Raw genomic sequence first — 15921 nt, 5'->3', positions numbered from 1 at the left:
CGGAAGCGGCGGAGCACTGACTCATCTTCCAGCGTCTCGGGGTCCCTGCAGCAGGTGCGTGTGCGTCCTCTCGCTGCTGCCCGAGCGGCTGCGATCTCCGACGGAGGCGCGCGGGGAGCTGGCTGCGGCGACGGATGGAGGTGTGGTTGTAGCTAAGTTAGCGCTGCGACCCAGAGGTTCCATCCGCTCTTGAGGTTCATTTTCCTGAGTACCGGTGAACGGCACACTCCCAAGTCTTGAACTTAAGAGTTTCTGATTTGCTGATCGTCTAGCTCTTTGAGTTTGGCCCCTTGCACTCCTGGGGCAGTCTGTCTGAAAAGTATGGGTCGGGGGCTAGCCTTCAGTGCCCATGAGAGCCACGCTTTACTTCTCTCTTCGTCTTCACCTTTTAATAGATTATGATTAATTTCACGCTACAGGATGAGAAAATTGAGGCTCAAAGAGGTTAATGAAGTTTACCCACAGTCATAGTTTGTTAATAACACTTAAATTTGAATCCAGTATCTGATTGTAAAGTCTATGTTCTTTATACTTTAGCTATCTACCAGGATACCGCCATTAAAAAAAAAAAGAAAGAAAACATTTGCTTATAAGACAAAAGCCTGAATACCTAAACTTCATACAACACAGACATAAAGAAGAAAGCGTAAAGTCTCTCTTTAAGTTTCCCCATTATTTGCTATGCAGCTCTTCATTAACTCGTCTTATGGGTGTATTTAAGTTCCTACATGTAAACTTTATTGTGCTGTTGCCCCTATTGAATGAGATAATACCTTATTTTTCAGTGACCGCAGGATATTTCATTTTGTCTTTATTGACGAATGTTTAGGTTTTTAGGTTTTTTGCTATCGAAGAGATAATGCGTAAATGAACTGTTGTACATACATATTGTGTAACAGTTACTTTGGGTTAGAATCTTAGAAGTGAAATTGCTGGGTCAGAGTTGATGCATTTAAAAAGATTTGGTAGAGGGGCGCCTGGCTAGCTCAGTGGTTAAGCCTAGGACTCTTGATTTAGGTTCAGGTCATGATCTGTGGGTTCCAACATTGGGTGTCTTCGCTGATAGCATGGAACCTGCTGGAGATTCTCTCTGTCCCTCCCCCACCCACTGGCTTTCTGTCTCAAAATAAATAGACCCCAAAACAACAACAAAAACAATGAAAAATAAAAAGATTTGCTAGGTACCCCCTAAATGCTTTCCAAAAAAGGCTTCACTCATTTATAGTCTAAACATTACAAAAGAGTATCCATTCCTGCAAATATTCGCTATATCTATGTTTTAAAAATTTGTCAGCTTAATGGGTGAAATTAATATTTCATGATTTATATATTCTTGATTAATAGTGAGATCGAACATTTTAATATTTTTATTTACCATTGGATTCCTTATTATGTAAATTGGATATAAATATTCTCAGGCCATCTTTCTTTTTGGTTATTTTCAGCCTTTTTTTTTTTTTTTTTTATTCATTTTTGAGCGAGAGCACAAGTGGGGGAAGGCAGAGAGAAAAAGGGAGACACAGAATTTGAAGCAGGCTCCAGGCCCTGAGCAATGGGCACAGAACCCAACACGGGGCTAGAACCCACGAAGTGTGAGATCATGACCTAAGCTGAAGTGCAGGGCTTAACTGACTGAGCCACCCAGGTGCTCCAGTTATTTTCAACTTTTTATTGATAAGTTCTGAATCTTTCTAAATAAACTCTTGGTTCTGATCCTCTTTGTAAAGTATATTGCAAAAGTTACTACAACTTTATGGGGCACCGGAGTGGCTCAGTAAGTTAAATGTCCTCTGACTTCCAGGTCATGATCTCATAGTTTGTGAGTTTGAGCCCCACGTCAGGCTCTCTTGCTGTCAGCACAGAGCTCGCCTCGAATCCACTGACCCCCACCCTCTCTCTGTCCCTTCCCTACTTGCGCTCTCCTTCTCTCAAAATTATGTAAACACTAAAAAAAAAAAAGGAAGATCTTTCCATATTCCCTTTCCAACCTGTCCTAAAACGATTCCTTATTCTAATATTTTTAAACATTACATCTTTATTTTTTAAGTTTATTTATTTTGAGAGAGAGTGCATGGAAGGGGCAGAGAGGGGGAGAGAGAGAATCCCAAGCAGGCTTTGTACTGTCAGCATGGAGCCTGATGTGGGGCTGGAACCCATGAACCATAAGATCATGACCTGAGCCAGAGTCAGACACTTAACCAACTGAGCCACGGGATGCCCCTAAACATTACATCTTTAAATTGGGAGTTGTGGAAGCACAGAAACCCATTTATTTATATGCATTTTCTTGTATGTAACATCATTATTAGTTTCAAATGACTTAGAAAAATAGGTGTTAACAGGGAGTTTTGTCTTTTCTTTTTCAGCACTAATATTTCTTGTTTTTTGTACTTTTGCATTATCTAAGACTTAGTGTAGTGTTTAACAGAAGCAATGATAGTAGACATTTTTTTCCCATTTGTTTTCTAGTGGGAACGTTTTTTTCTTTAGTTTTTTCTTTTGTTTTGGGGGAACATTTTTTTAAATGTTTTTATTTATTTCTCAGAGAGAGAGACACATACACACACAACATGAGCAGGGGAGGGTCAGAGAGAGAGGGAGACACAGAATCTGAAGCAGGCTCCAGGCTCTGTGCTAGCTGTCAGCTAACTGACATGCTAACTGACATGCTTAACTGACTGAGCCACCCAGGCGCCCCTTGGGGGAACATTTCTCATATTCCACCCATAAGCATATTTGCCAAAGGTTGTGAAAGATAGTCTTAATCAAGTTAAGGAGATTTCCTCTAATTCCTAGTTCACTGAAGGTTGTAAAGTGTTATTAGATGCTTCTATGGCATTCTGTTGAGATGATCACATAATTCTTCTCCTTTAATCTGAAAATGTAATTAAAAAAATTTTTTTAATGTTTATTTTTGAGAAAGAGACAGAGCACAAGTGAGGGAGGGTCAGAGAGAGAGGAAGACGCAGAATCCGAAGCAGGCTCCAGGCTCCAGGTGAGCTGTCAGCACAGAGCCCGACGCAGGGCTCGAACTTAGGAACCGTGATATCATGACCTGAGCTCAAGTCAGATGCTTAACCATCTAAGCCACCCAGGCACCCCTGAAAATGTAATTTTTGATAAGTTGATAAATTACGTTGAACTATCTTGTAGTCTTGGGATAGATCCTATTTGGTTTGTTGGTTTGGTATTGTACTCAGCTGGAATTTGGTATTCTTCCTTTTGTCTTATGTTCTTAAGTTAAATCAGCCTATGGTTTTTATTTGTGTAAGTATCCTGTCTGGTTTTGGTATCAATATTATGCTAGCCTCATGGATTGATTTTTGGGAAACTTTGCATTTTGGAGATGTGTTCCAGAATAGTTTATATCTTTTCCTTTTTTCTTTTTTCTTTTTCCTTTTTTTTCCCTTTCCTTTCCTTGCCTTTCCCTTTCCCTTTCCCTCTTCTCTTCTCTTCCCTTTCCCATCCCTTTCCTCCCCTCCCCTTCCCTCTCCTTTCCTCTTCTCTCTTTTTCTTTCCTTTCCTTTTGAGTGCAAGCTGGGAATGGGCAGAGAGAGAGAGGGGGGGACAGAAGATCCAAAGCAGGCTTTGCACTGACAGCAGTGAGCCTGATATGGTGCTCAGTCCCTTGAACTGTGAGATCATGACCTGAGTTGAAGTTGGATACTCAACCGACTGAGCCACCCAGGTGCCCCAGTTTGTATCGATTTTTCTTGAGGGTGTAACAGAACTGGACTATTGGACCATCAGCTGTGTGGGTCTGGTGGGTTTTTAGGGACAGGTTTTATCTATCTTTCTATTTTTACCTTTTTTCTCTCCAATTCTTTGATAGTTATAGATCTATTCAGTTTTTCCAGAACCTTCTAGATTTAATTTTGGATATCATCATTCTTAACGTAAATTGTTTCCATATCTTTTGTACTCTTTATCATGATGAGAGGCCAATAAGCTCCATATTGTAAACATTCGCATGCAGAACTAAACCCTCATTCTAATTTATGAAGAAAAAAAGAGGTCAGTATAGATTAGGTATGTAGAGAAGATCTCAGAATTCTGAATGCCATTCTATCTGTTGTATATTGCATTCCCTATTATTGTTTTTGTTGTTGGTAACAGCTTTATAGAGGTATAATTCATACACCATATAATTCATATCTTTCAAGTATACAGTTCACTGGTTTTGAGCGTATTCATGGAGTCATGCAACCATCACTGTGGTCAATTTTAAAATAGTTCATCACCCCCAAAAGAAACCCAGTGTGTACCTTTCAGCTCTCATCCCTCATACTCACCCCTACCATATTCCATCCCTGGGCAGTCACTACTTCTTATCTTTCTAGATTTTCCTGTTGGGGACATTTTATGTGAATGGAACAATATTTCATTGAATGGCTGTTCCACAATTGGTTTTTCCATTTTTCACTTGATGGACATTTGGATTGTTTCCACCATTTGGCTATTATGAATAATGCTGTTATGAACATTTGTGTGCCAGTTTTTGTGCAGGCATGTGGTTACATTTCTCTTGGATGTATATCTAGGAATGGAATTGCTGGGTCTTATGGTAACTTTTTGAGGAGCTATTTTTCCAAACAGCTGTACCACTTTCTATTCCTACTAGCAGTGTGTGAGAGCTCCGGTTTTGCTACATCCTCACCAACACTTGAATTACTTTGTGAGCCATTAAAACAAGAGCTAACGTTCTTTACGTTTTCAGTCTGGTTATCATAGTGTTCTTTAAAATTGGCATGTGTTTAAACCACTTTTAAAACAATTCTGTTAGAAAATATAATAAACCTACCTGAACTATATAATCAGGGAAATTTTTCTTGAAGAAATGCCTTTTGAATTGATACCCAAATTTGTTAATTTCAGGAGTATAGTATGGGGGAGGGGGAAGGGAAGGAAAGACTGTTCTGGGGGAACGGTACATATGGAAGCCTTGCCTATATGAAGTGAAGGGGGAACAGGTTACATTTGAATAATTCAAAGAAGGTTGTTGTGTTTGTAGCACAAGAAATGTACATGACGGTCCAGAGAGGCTTTATTACCCAAAGATCAGTGTGAATTCACTGAAAGGTTATAAATAAGGAGGATGAATATACGTACATTTAATAGACTGTAACAGTATACAAAACAGATTGGAGAGACAGATTAGATGTAAGACATCCAGTTAAATAGCTGTTAAGGTAATCTAGGCAAAAGATGATGGTACTTTGGACCAGGGTTATGGTAGTAGATTTGGAGAGACTGATAGATTTGGGAGATAGGAGGTAAAATTGACAGAAATGTCTTAAATTACTTGGCTGCTTTGAATATGATTAAATTACAAAGCATTTTAAAAGGAGCATAGCTCCTGATAAGCAGTAATATTTTATAATATTTTGCTTCCATCACATTCCTTCTTATGAATTTAAGAAGAATAATCATACATAAAATTTTGGGTTGAGTGACCTACTAGAGTAATATCCTAATTCTTCAGAAATCTAAAATTCTAGGAGATCACTCAATAGTGAGTATATTTTCTTTTTTTGTTTCATGTTGAGTGTGTTTTCTTTTATGTGTCCTCAGTATTATTTTTTCACTTAATATCACCTTACTGAGTTAATTGTAGTATGGAGAGTATTAGCAAAGAATATTGAACAACTAAATATACTTATTAATGGCTTTAGGTAAATAATCTATACAAGCAAAGAATTTGGAAATGTTTAATGATGTAGTTGTTAAATATAAGTGTATGACTTCATATACATACTCCTTTATTTAATGGTTCATTGTCTCTTTTAATTTTAGGATACCAAATACCTTCTGCCAACTTTGGAAAAAGAATTGTTCTTGGCAGAGCACAGTGACCTTGAAGAAGGTGGACTGGACCTGACTGTATCATTAAAACCAGTTAGTTTCTATATATCAGACAAAAAAGAAATGCTTCAGCAGTGTTTCTGTATCATAGGCGAGAAGAAGTTACAGAAGATGCTTCCTGATGTATTAAAGGTATTTCGTTACATATATCATTGGATTGTATGCATGTATAGAAATATACAAGCACCTTCTTTGTAGCATTCATTTTACTTAACATAAATTATATAATTGGATGTTTTCAACTAAAACAAGCTACTTCAAAAAGATTAAAAAACGGATTTTGGAGAATTGTAAATGGTTTTGTATATTTAAAAGTTTGCCAAGAGGGGCATCTGGATGGCTCAGTTGGTGAGCATCTTACTTCGGATCAGGTCATGATCTCAGTTTCTGAGTGGTTGGTGATTTCGAGCCCCACATAAGGCTGATGGCACAGAGCAGTTTTCAAATCCTCTGTCTCCCACTCTCTCTGCCCCTCCTTCGTGTGCTCTCTCTCTTTCTCACAAAAATTAAAAATAAATAAACAAAAGTTTGCCAAGAAAAAAGGTAGCAGTGTACTGTGTTTATGTAAGGAATTTATTGGCCCTTTGGAAATAGTTCTATTAAATGCAGGCAATTTTAGTCACTAAATTAGAGGTATAATAATTCTGATGCTGTAGGAAATAATAATTCTGCTGTGTAACAGGGCACAATATTGGTTGGTAAAAACTTACATTTCATTAAATTCAGAAATATTTTTGTATATGCTATTCTAATTTTACAGTTATGGAAATAGGGCTTAGAAGATCTAAGATGTTTAGAACAAGCCCTTGAGTATTTAAATCATTAGAGGACTTACCTAACAAATAGACTGTTATTAAAAACATCTGGGCACTTGACTTACTCCTTAGTTTGGTCTTTCCTATAACAAACAGGACTTTATTCTCATCAAGTATCTGTAAATTATAATGTTTACACATTAATTGACTGTTTTTCAGATTTCATCTCATGAAAAATTTATGTGGCTTTTAATTTGTTTTAATCTAAGATTTTGCTAACCAGACTTTTTTTTTTAATTGCTGTTTTTTAGTTTACATTGGTGCTGTCTTACATTGGTGCTTTTTTAATGTCATTTTCTTTAGAACTGTTCAATAGAAGAAATTAAAAAACTGTGCCAGGAACAGTTAGAACTCCTATCTGAAAAAAAAATCTTGAAGATTCTTGAGGGTAAGAACATATTTCTACATTCTGGTAACTTATTAGTTAATATTATATTTAGTATAAATTCCAGGTTCTTTTTGTAACTTGAATATTACTTTAATTTCATTACTGGGTAATCATTGAGTAATTTTACTTCTGTTTGTACTTTCAAATATAGCTTACATATCAGAATAGCATTTCAAGAATAGACTTTTTGAATCATTTTCTGAAATCCAGTGTGTAGGTAACAGCATAAGATTGTACACAGTAATAAAGTGAAATAAAATTATCGAGATAGCTTTTCTTAAAATAATATTTCTGCTTTACATTTTTAATGCTTTTAATTGCCTGTTGCATACTGCTTTTGCTGTAATAAGACCTGGATGTAGAGTGGGAAGAATTTCTCAGTTTGCCTACATTTATCTGTCTGCCTGAAGTGTGACTCTGTGACATTACCTGTACAATTTTAGATTTTCAAGCTTTTTTTTTGGAACTGTAAGGATTTTTGCATTAATATTACAAGAGAAGAAGCAGAAAAATGGAGCCTCTGGATTTCCAGAGATAACATGTTTTTTAAAACGTAAAATGGTTTAATGGGGTTACCTGGCTGGCTCAGCATTGTGAACTTGAGCCCCATGTTGGGTATAGAAGTCACTTAAAAATAAATCCTTGAAAAAAAGAGAAAATAAAAAAATTTAAATGGTTTAGTGGAGTTTGTAACTTTGCTAATAGATGTGTACATCAGGGTATAGTCTGTAAGTATACACATACATACACACAAAACATATCTATAAAATAGATCAAGGGAAGGCAATGAGAAATACCTAATAAAGCACTGAAAAAACTCTTTTTAAATATAAGCAATTAAAAGCGTCCTCTTTCAATAGCTATAAATTTCTTTAATCCGCATCACTTTTCTGGATGACACTTTGTGTAATGATTAAATTGTTCTGACATTTTATAAGCATGCTTTCAATAGTTTATTTTATTTATAAGGTGACAATGGTATGGACTCTGATATGGAAGAGGAGGCAGATGATGGCCCTAAGATGGGATCTGATTTAGTCAGTCAGTAAGTTAAAAACTTTCATTTCCATTTCAAAATTTCTTTGGTGTTCCTTCAGTGATTTCTTATCTCAAGAATGTGATTGTTTTTCTGTGTTGTATTTATATAAAATGACCCAAGAGTGTAAAATTGATTTGTTTGCTTGTAATAATTGGTCCTTTTGCTGTATATGAGCATACAGTTAATTGCTTTCAGGATTAAGATGATTTTCTTAAACTACTACTCATGGATATAAAACAATGATGCCAGCTTGAAGCTGAATCACTTCTGTCATTTGGAATTTGAATTTACTACTAATGATACCCACAATCATTAAGTACTTTCTCTACCAGGTATTATGTTAGTAGTTTAGAGCACTTTAACTCACTGAATTCTTCTTGTAACTGTTTTTTTTTTCCTAGTACCTATTAATGTCAGGTAATAATTGTCTCATTTCACAGATGAGATAGTAAGGTGGTTCATTTTGTATAGGTAAATAAAATTTATTGTGATGATAAAAAATGCCCAGAGTTTTTGGGATGCTAATATAAACCTTTTTAGTTTTGAAAATTTCAAACTTACATAAAAACTGAATCATATAATGAAATCAGCCACATTAACATTTTGCTATTTTTGCTTTCTCTGTTTTTATCATTTTTTTTTCTCTCAAAGTTCCTTGCATTAGTTTGTTAGGACTGCCATAGCAAAATATCATAGACTGGTTGACTTAAAAGTTCACTTACTTCTAGTTCTGGAGGCTGGAAGTTCTAGATCAAAGTACTGACAGGGTTGGTTTCCTCTGAGGCCTCTCTTCTTGGTTTGCACATGGTTTGTTGCTGCCTCTTGATTTGTTTGCCCTTCTCTCTGTGTGTCCTTTGGTGTCTCTCCTCATGTCCTGATCTCTTAGAGGACACCCGATTGGATTAGGGTGGCCCATAATAGCCTCATATTAACTTAATTACCTCTTTATTAAAAAAATTTTTTTAAGTGTTTATTTATTTTGGGGATGGGGGCAGAGAGAGAGGGAGACAGAGAATCTGAAGCAGACTCCAGGCTCTGAGCTGTCAGTACAGAGCCTGATGTAGGGCTTGAACTCACAAACTGTGAGATCATGACCTGAACTGAAGTCAGATGCCTAACCAGCTGAGCCACCCAGGTGCCCCACTTAATTGCCTCTTTAAAAGGCCTATCTCCAAAATAATCATATTCTTTTTTTTAAAAATTTTTTAAGTTTATTTTTGAGAGAGACAGAGCGAACAGGCGAGGGACAGAGAGAAGGAGAGAGAAAATCTCAAACAGGCTCCACACTGTCAGCTGGAAGCCCATTGTGGGGGGTTGAATTCACAAACTGAGATCATGAGATCATGACCTGAGCTGAAACCAAGAGCTGGATGCTTAACTGACTGAGCCACCCAAGTGCCCCCAANTAAGCCTATAAATCTGTTTTTTTAAATATGTATTAAATTTTATTTTATTATTTATTTTATTTTATTTCATTTCATTTCATTTTTTAAATCCAAGTTAGTTAACATACTGTGTAGTAATGATTTCAGGAGTAGAATTTAGTTATTCATCATTTATGTATTAACACCCAGTGTTCATCCCAACGAGTGCCCTCCTTAATGCCCATCACCCATTTATCCCATCCTCCCACCCATTAATTTTTATTTTAAAGAGAGAGAGTGGGAGAGCAAGCAGAGGAGAGGGGCAGAAAGAAAGAGAATCTTAAGCAGGCTCTATGCTCAGCATGGAGCCTGGTGCAGGGCTGGATCCTACGACCCAGGGCTTAGACCTGAGCCAAAATCAAAAGTCCGTTGCTCAATTGACTGAGCTACCCAGGGGCCCCATCCATAAATCATTCAAAAATAAGTTGCAGATGTCATAGCAAGTCATGCTTAATTCAGTACACATTTCCTAAAAATAAGGACAGTCTACTGCATAGCCATAATACAACATCACTTTTAAAGAAATAAACAGTATCACTTAAAAAAAATTCAAATGTCCTCTAATATATTGCTCATATAAAATTTCCCCCATTACTAAAAATATATTTTATAGTGTATTTGTTTTTTTTAATTAATGAACTGATTCTGATCCAGGTTCCAGTTAGAGTTTATGTATTACATTTGATTATCAGCATCACAAAGCTGAGTTTAAAGGGAAGGTTTATATATGAGAAATAAAAACTTAGTGACTAGCCTGGGAACTTAGTGCATATCTTAAAGGAATTTAAAAAATAACATAGGAGGGGCCTGGATGACACAGTTGGTTGAGCCTCTGACTCTCGATTTCTGCTCAGGTTGTGATCTTAAGTGTGGAGCCTGCTTGGGATTCATTCTCTCCTCTCTCTCTCTCTCTCTCACTCTCTCACTCTCACTGTCTCTCACTCTCACTCACTCCCTCTCCCTCCCTCCCTCTCCCCTTCTCCCTTCTTCCTCCTCCCTTCTGTGCTCATGTGCATGTGTTCTCTCTCTCTCAAAATAAATAAACATAAGAAAATAGCTTTAAAATAACAAGCCAGAAGAAAGTTGGAAAAAATGAAACAACCAATGTAAACGTTAAAACTAAAGAAATAGGAAACAAACAAAAGGATGAATAAATATCTAAACTTGCTCTTTGTAAAGACCAGAACATAGATTAACTCCTTGGTATAAGTAATGACATCAGTTGAGAACAATTATAATTGATACTGAAAGAAAGAAGATAAATCATTATAATTATAAAATCACATAATTATAAATTGGTGTGAATTCACACATAGCATTGTTTAAACAAAGTTGAAACTACCATATGGATGATTTTCTATCAAAATACAAATAAACCGAATTGATTTACTGCAAAAGTAGAAAATTTGGAGATTAACAAAGAAGAAATTGGAAAGTGAATAGGGATATACTGTTGAAGAATCTCCAAGACAGGTGAATTCACAGCTGAATTATTACTTAATGAGTCAAAGCATGTAATGTGTTTACAGCTATTAAAATATTCAGTAATGCCTTCTGTTATTTTCAAACACATTACACCTGTGTTATTTAAATTATTCCAGGCCCTAGGAAAAGGTATAAAGGTCTTCAGTTTACTTTAGGACTTGCATAGCTTTAATACCCCAGATCTCATAAGTAGTGACAAAAAAGTATATGGGAGATTATAGGCCTTCTCACTTGTGAATATAGATGTAAAGATTGTAAGTACAAATTAGGATGTAGAATCCAGGGTTGTATCAAGTGAGTAGTTACACCACTGATGGAGTAGAATTTATCCCAGGAATTTACAGGAAATTTAATTAGAAAGTTTATTACCATAATTTATATCAGCAAATTAAAGAAAGAAAATTATATGGCCCAATAAGTAGATGCTAAAAAGGCCTTTGATAATATTCAGCAGTCATTTCTAATATAAGCCATAGGTGAAAAAGGTACTGTAGAAAATGATTCCGATATGATGAAGGCATTTGATTAATTTTAACTACCCACTTAGTGAATTAAAATGAGGAACTAGATAGCAAGCCTATTATGGCCATTAATTTTAAACATTTTCTTGGAGGTTCTAGCAAATGCAGTTAGACCAAAAGAAAGATGAGTGGTGGAGAGTAATTAATTTTGATATGATAAACTTTGGAAAAGAAGAAATAACAGTATTTCTCTTTTCAGTTTATAAGATTATAACCTAAAATAGCTGAGAGATTCTAGATTTTTTAAAAAAGACTAGAATTTGGTAAGATGGACTACATATAAGCACAAGAAAATCAAGAACTGTTCTCTCTTATAGTAGAAACATCAAGAACTGTTCTCTCTTATAGTAGAAACATCTATAAAGGAAATGCATTAAGGTTTTCCAGACAGGTGTATACATGTGTGTGTTTAGGCTATGTATAGGTATATAAAAGAGATTTATTATAGGAATTGGCTCATGTGCTTAATGGATGCCAAGAAGTCCCATGATCTGCTCATCTGCTCTCTGTAAGCTGGAGAACCAGAAGAGCTGGTGGCAAAATACAGTCTTAGTCCAAAGGATTCCAAAAGCTCAGAAAGCAGGAGTGCCCATGTTCCAGGGCAGATAGATGTCTGAACTCCAGCAAACCAAGCTAATTTGCCCTTCTGCCCTTTTTATCCCAGCCCTGAAGGGATTGGATGATGACAACTCAGGGCTATCTACTTTATTCAGTTCACCAGTTCAAATGCTAATCTCTTCAGGAAGCATCCTCACGAACACCCAGAAATAATGTTTTACCAGCTATCAGGCATTTATGTGCTGTCACAGGGAACTAAAAAAATTCTCTTCCTACAAATTATAAAAACTATGATGTACTTTCAAATACATTTTACAGGAATCTTAGGAAGATTCTAACATTTTATTAAAGACAAAAATCATCTGAGAAAATAGAAAGCATAACTTTCTTAATCATGTAATCTGTGATGGTAGTGGGTGAAGTTCTTAAATAAGACAAAAACCCCAGATATGTTTGGGTAAAGATACCAAAATTTAGGTACATTAAAAAAAGATGCATTTGTGTGAGATTTTTTTTTTAAGTTTGGGAGTTAAGTTATGCCATAAATAAAGTCAGTAACCAAACAAAAGATTGGGGAGAAATACCTGGAATCAAGATATAACCATCCTAATAGTGGTGAAGGCTGAATTCAGGGCAAAAAGATTTATGCAAGACAATTAAGGGCAGTTTATAATAATGTGAAATCAATAATAATAAAAAGCTTTGTATAGGTTTTATGAGGCAAAAACTATAGGAATCATGATGTGAAACCAGAAGTGCATGAGTAATAGGAACTTGACTTTATCTTTTTCATCTATCTAATGATAAATCAACTGAATGAAAAATAAAACAAGATTTTAAACACCTAAATGAATTAATTGATACAGACCATATTCTGTATTCTGAAAACAGAACATATCTCCTGTAGACTATTCACAAAAAAATGTTAATAAGTTTAGTCATAAAAGGTCAATAAAGTTTTCAAAGAACTACTGTCCTGATTTTAGAGCAATAAACTAAAATGAACAGAAAGGCTGTGGAAACTCACTACCTATATTTTTTTTTTTAATTTTTTTAACGTTTTATTTATTTCTAGGAGAGAGAGAGACAGCATGAGCAGGGGAGGGTCAGAGAGAGAGGGAGTCACAGACTCTGAAACAGGCTCCAGGCTCTGAGCTGGCAGTCAGCACAGAGCCTGACCTGGGGCTCGAACCCACGAACTGCGAGATCATGACCTAAACGAAAGTCGGACGCTTAACCGACTAAGCCACCCAGGCGCCCCTCACTACCTATATATTTTAAAACTCAACAGCTTTTAGGTTAAAGAGAAATTACAAAACTAACCAGTTCTATGGGATACATTAAAAGTAGTACTCAGAGGGAAAATTTGCCTTAAATATAGATAACTAATCCCCAAATAAAATAAGTGAACTGAGTATTCAATTCAAGAAGTTAGGGAAAAAACCCCAATGAAGTAAACTTAAAAACAAATGCATACAGATAATGGCATACTTAATTTTGAAAATCTGCTTGGTTTCTTTGTAAGATAGGATCAAACAAAAATACCTACTCTCATTACTCCTATTCAGCAATGTACTGGAAGTCCCAACACACTCAGTAAAGCAAAAAAAAGAAAAGTCATGTAGATTAGAATGAAAAAGTAAAACTCCCTATTTGCACAGGGCTTAATGTGTTTTATCTGTTGGGACAGCTATAACAAAATACCACAGACTGGATAGTTTATGAACAGCAAAAATGTATTTTTTTAGTTCTATAGGCTGGAAGTCTGATATCAGGGTGCCAGTATGATCAGGTGAGGGCTCTTCCAGCCAGATTCCAGACTTCTTATATTCTCACGTGGTGGAAAGAGCTGTGAGATCTGTGGAAAATGTTTTATAAGAGATAGAATCTGTGCCTGGCCGACTCAGTTGGTAGAGCGTGCAACTCTTGATCTGGGGACATGAGTTTGAGCATGAAGAGTACTATGAAAAGGAGAGATATATAATCCCATTCAGAAGATCTCTAGTCTCATGACCTAACCACCTCTAAAAGGTCCCACCTACTAACACCATCAGTTTTGAGGATGTTTTTTCTTTTTTAGATTTTTTAAATTGTATTCATTTTTTTTAAATAGTTTATTGTCAAGTTGGTTTACATATAACACCCAGTGCTCATCCCAACAAGTGACCTTCCCCAGGGCCATCATCCCCCTTCCCCTCTCCCCCACTCCCATCAGCCCTCAGTTTGTTCTCAGCATTCAAGAGTCTCTCATGGTTTGCCTCCCTCCCTCTCCCCCACTATTTTTCCCCTTCTTCTCCCTCATGGTCCTCCATTAGCTTTTGAGGATGAAGATTTTGATATATGAACTTTGTGGGTGACACAAACCTTTAGACGGTGGCACAAAACCGTCTATCTAGAAACATCTCAAGAATTTACCAAAAAACTCCCAGAACACAAGTATGGTAGACAGAATAATGACTTCTCTCCAGAGAGGTCTATGTTCTAATCTCCAGAACATATGAAATATGTTAATTTACATGCAGAAAGGAACTTTGCTGCCGTAATTAAATTAGGAATCTTAAGATCTTGTATTAACCATTTGGGATAAGTGTGATCACAAGAATCCGTATGAGGGTAGTAAGAAGGTGAATGGCATCCAAAAGAGATGGGATGACAGAAACAAGTTCCAGTGATGTGCTTGGAAAGGAGTCACAAGCTAAGGAGTGTAGGGCAGCTTCTTAGAAACTGGAAAAGACAGAGAAATAGATTCTTCCTTGGGATCTCAGAAGGAAGCATCACTACCTCGATTCTCCTGTGCCAAGACTCCTTTGGGATTTTTGACTTCTGTAAGAGTAGTCAACAACAGAATAAGCTCATGTTGTCGTAAACTAAATTGGTGGCACTTTGTTACAGTGCCAATAGAAAACTAATGCAAGGTACTTGATTAAAATGTAGATAGAAGCCAGAATTACAGATTGGTTACCTAGAGCCATAGGGAGGTTTTGTTTGATTTAAACATGTAAAATTTCAAATGGTTTCTAGCATTTAAAAATCAAGTGATATCACACCAAAAATCTGTACTTTAGGGATGTTTGAAAAATCAGATCTAACAACTTTTCCTAGGAGGGCAAAAAATTATTTGTAGCTGAGTGTAGCCATTTTTGTCTGGTATGTATGTATTTCAGTGTGCTACATAGTGCTTCATTTGCCTGAATGCTTACTGTACAAAATATCTATAAAATAAAACTCTGATTGAAGAAAAATATAGGAGGGCCAAAAGGTTGGCATTGGAGCAAATTATGTGTTTGTCAGTGCCTTATCAACTGAGACATGTACCTTTTCTACCTTTTTATCCTAATTTTAATGAATAAAAATAATTTCAAGTCTGTCCAGCTAAAGTAATCTGTTACTAAAATATATGAAAATTTGGTATTTTATATTAATGGGCAGCCTATGTGCTTTTATTACAGTTTTTATTGGAAGCTTCCTAGAATTGTCTAAGAAGCTATAAAGTTACAATTTTCAATATAAGGTATGTGTGTGTGTGTGTGTATGTATATGGTATTTAATGTGCCCTATGCAAATTAATCTTTTTCTAACTACTAAAAATAACAAGAAGGCAGAAGCAGTAGTTAAGAGGAATTTTTGACAGTGTGCTACTTTGAAACTTGAAATTAATGAGTGTTAACTTGTAACAATTTTTATAGAAATGAGATTTAGGAACTATAAAGATAAAACTTCTATAGTTTCTAACTCTTCATTTTCAAAAGGGTGAGGATGGGGTTTTCACTTTAGTTCACCTTAGGTAAGCAAATGAGCAATTTTATATTAACACTCCAAAAACCTCAGC

The 15921-nt window shown here is 35.9% G+C and overlaps 1 protein-coding gene across 1 annotated transcript in view; it reads left to right on the top strand.

Moving 5' to 3' along the window:
* Positions 1-15921, top strand: part of CAAP1 (caspase activity and apoptosis inhibitor 1) — a 52378-nt gene that overhangs the window by 637 nt on the left and 35820 nt on the right. The window contains exons 2-5 of the mRNA XM_077766091.1: positions 1-54; positions 5794-5994; positions 6981-7065; positions 8035-8110. The exon at positions 1-54 is cut by the window's left edge and continues 10 nt beyond it. Of these exons, the coding sequence (XP_077622217.1) occupies positions 1-54; positions 5794-5994; positions 6981-7065; positions 8035-8110 (416 nt within the window). The remainder of the gene's footprint in view (positions 55-5793; positions 5995-6980; positions 7066-8034; positions 8111-15921) is intronic.

This window comes from Crocuta crocuta, unplaced genomic scaffold (assembly GCF_008692635.1).
Source record: "Crocuta crocuta isolate KB4526 unplaced genomic scaffold, BGI_CrCroc_1.0 scaffold529, whole genome shotgun sequence".
Lineage (NCBI taxonomy): Eukaryota > Metazoa > Chordata > Mammalia > Carnivora > Hyaenidae > Crocuta > Crocuta crocuta.
The sequence above is the reverse complement of the archived record's forward strand: the minus strand, read 5'-3'. Positions and strand labels throughout refer to the sequence as shown.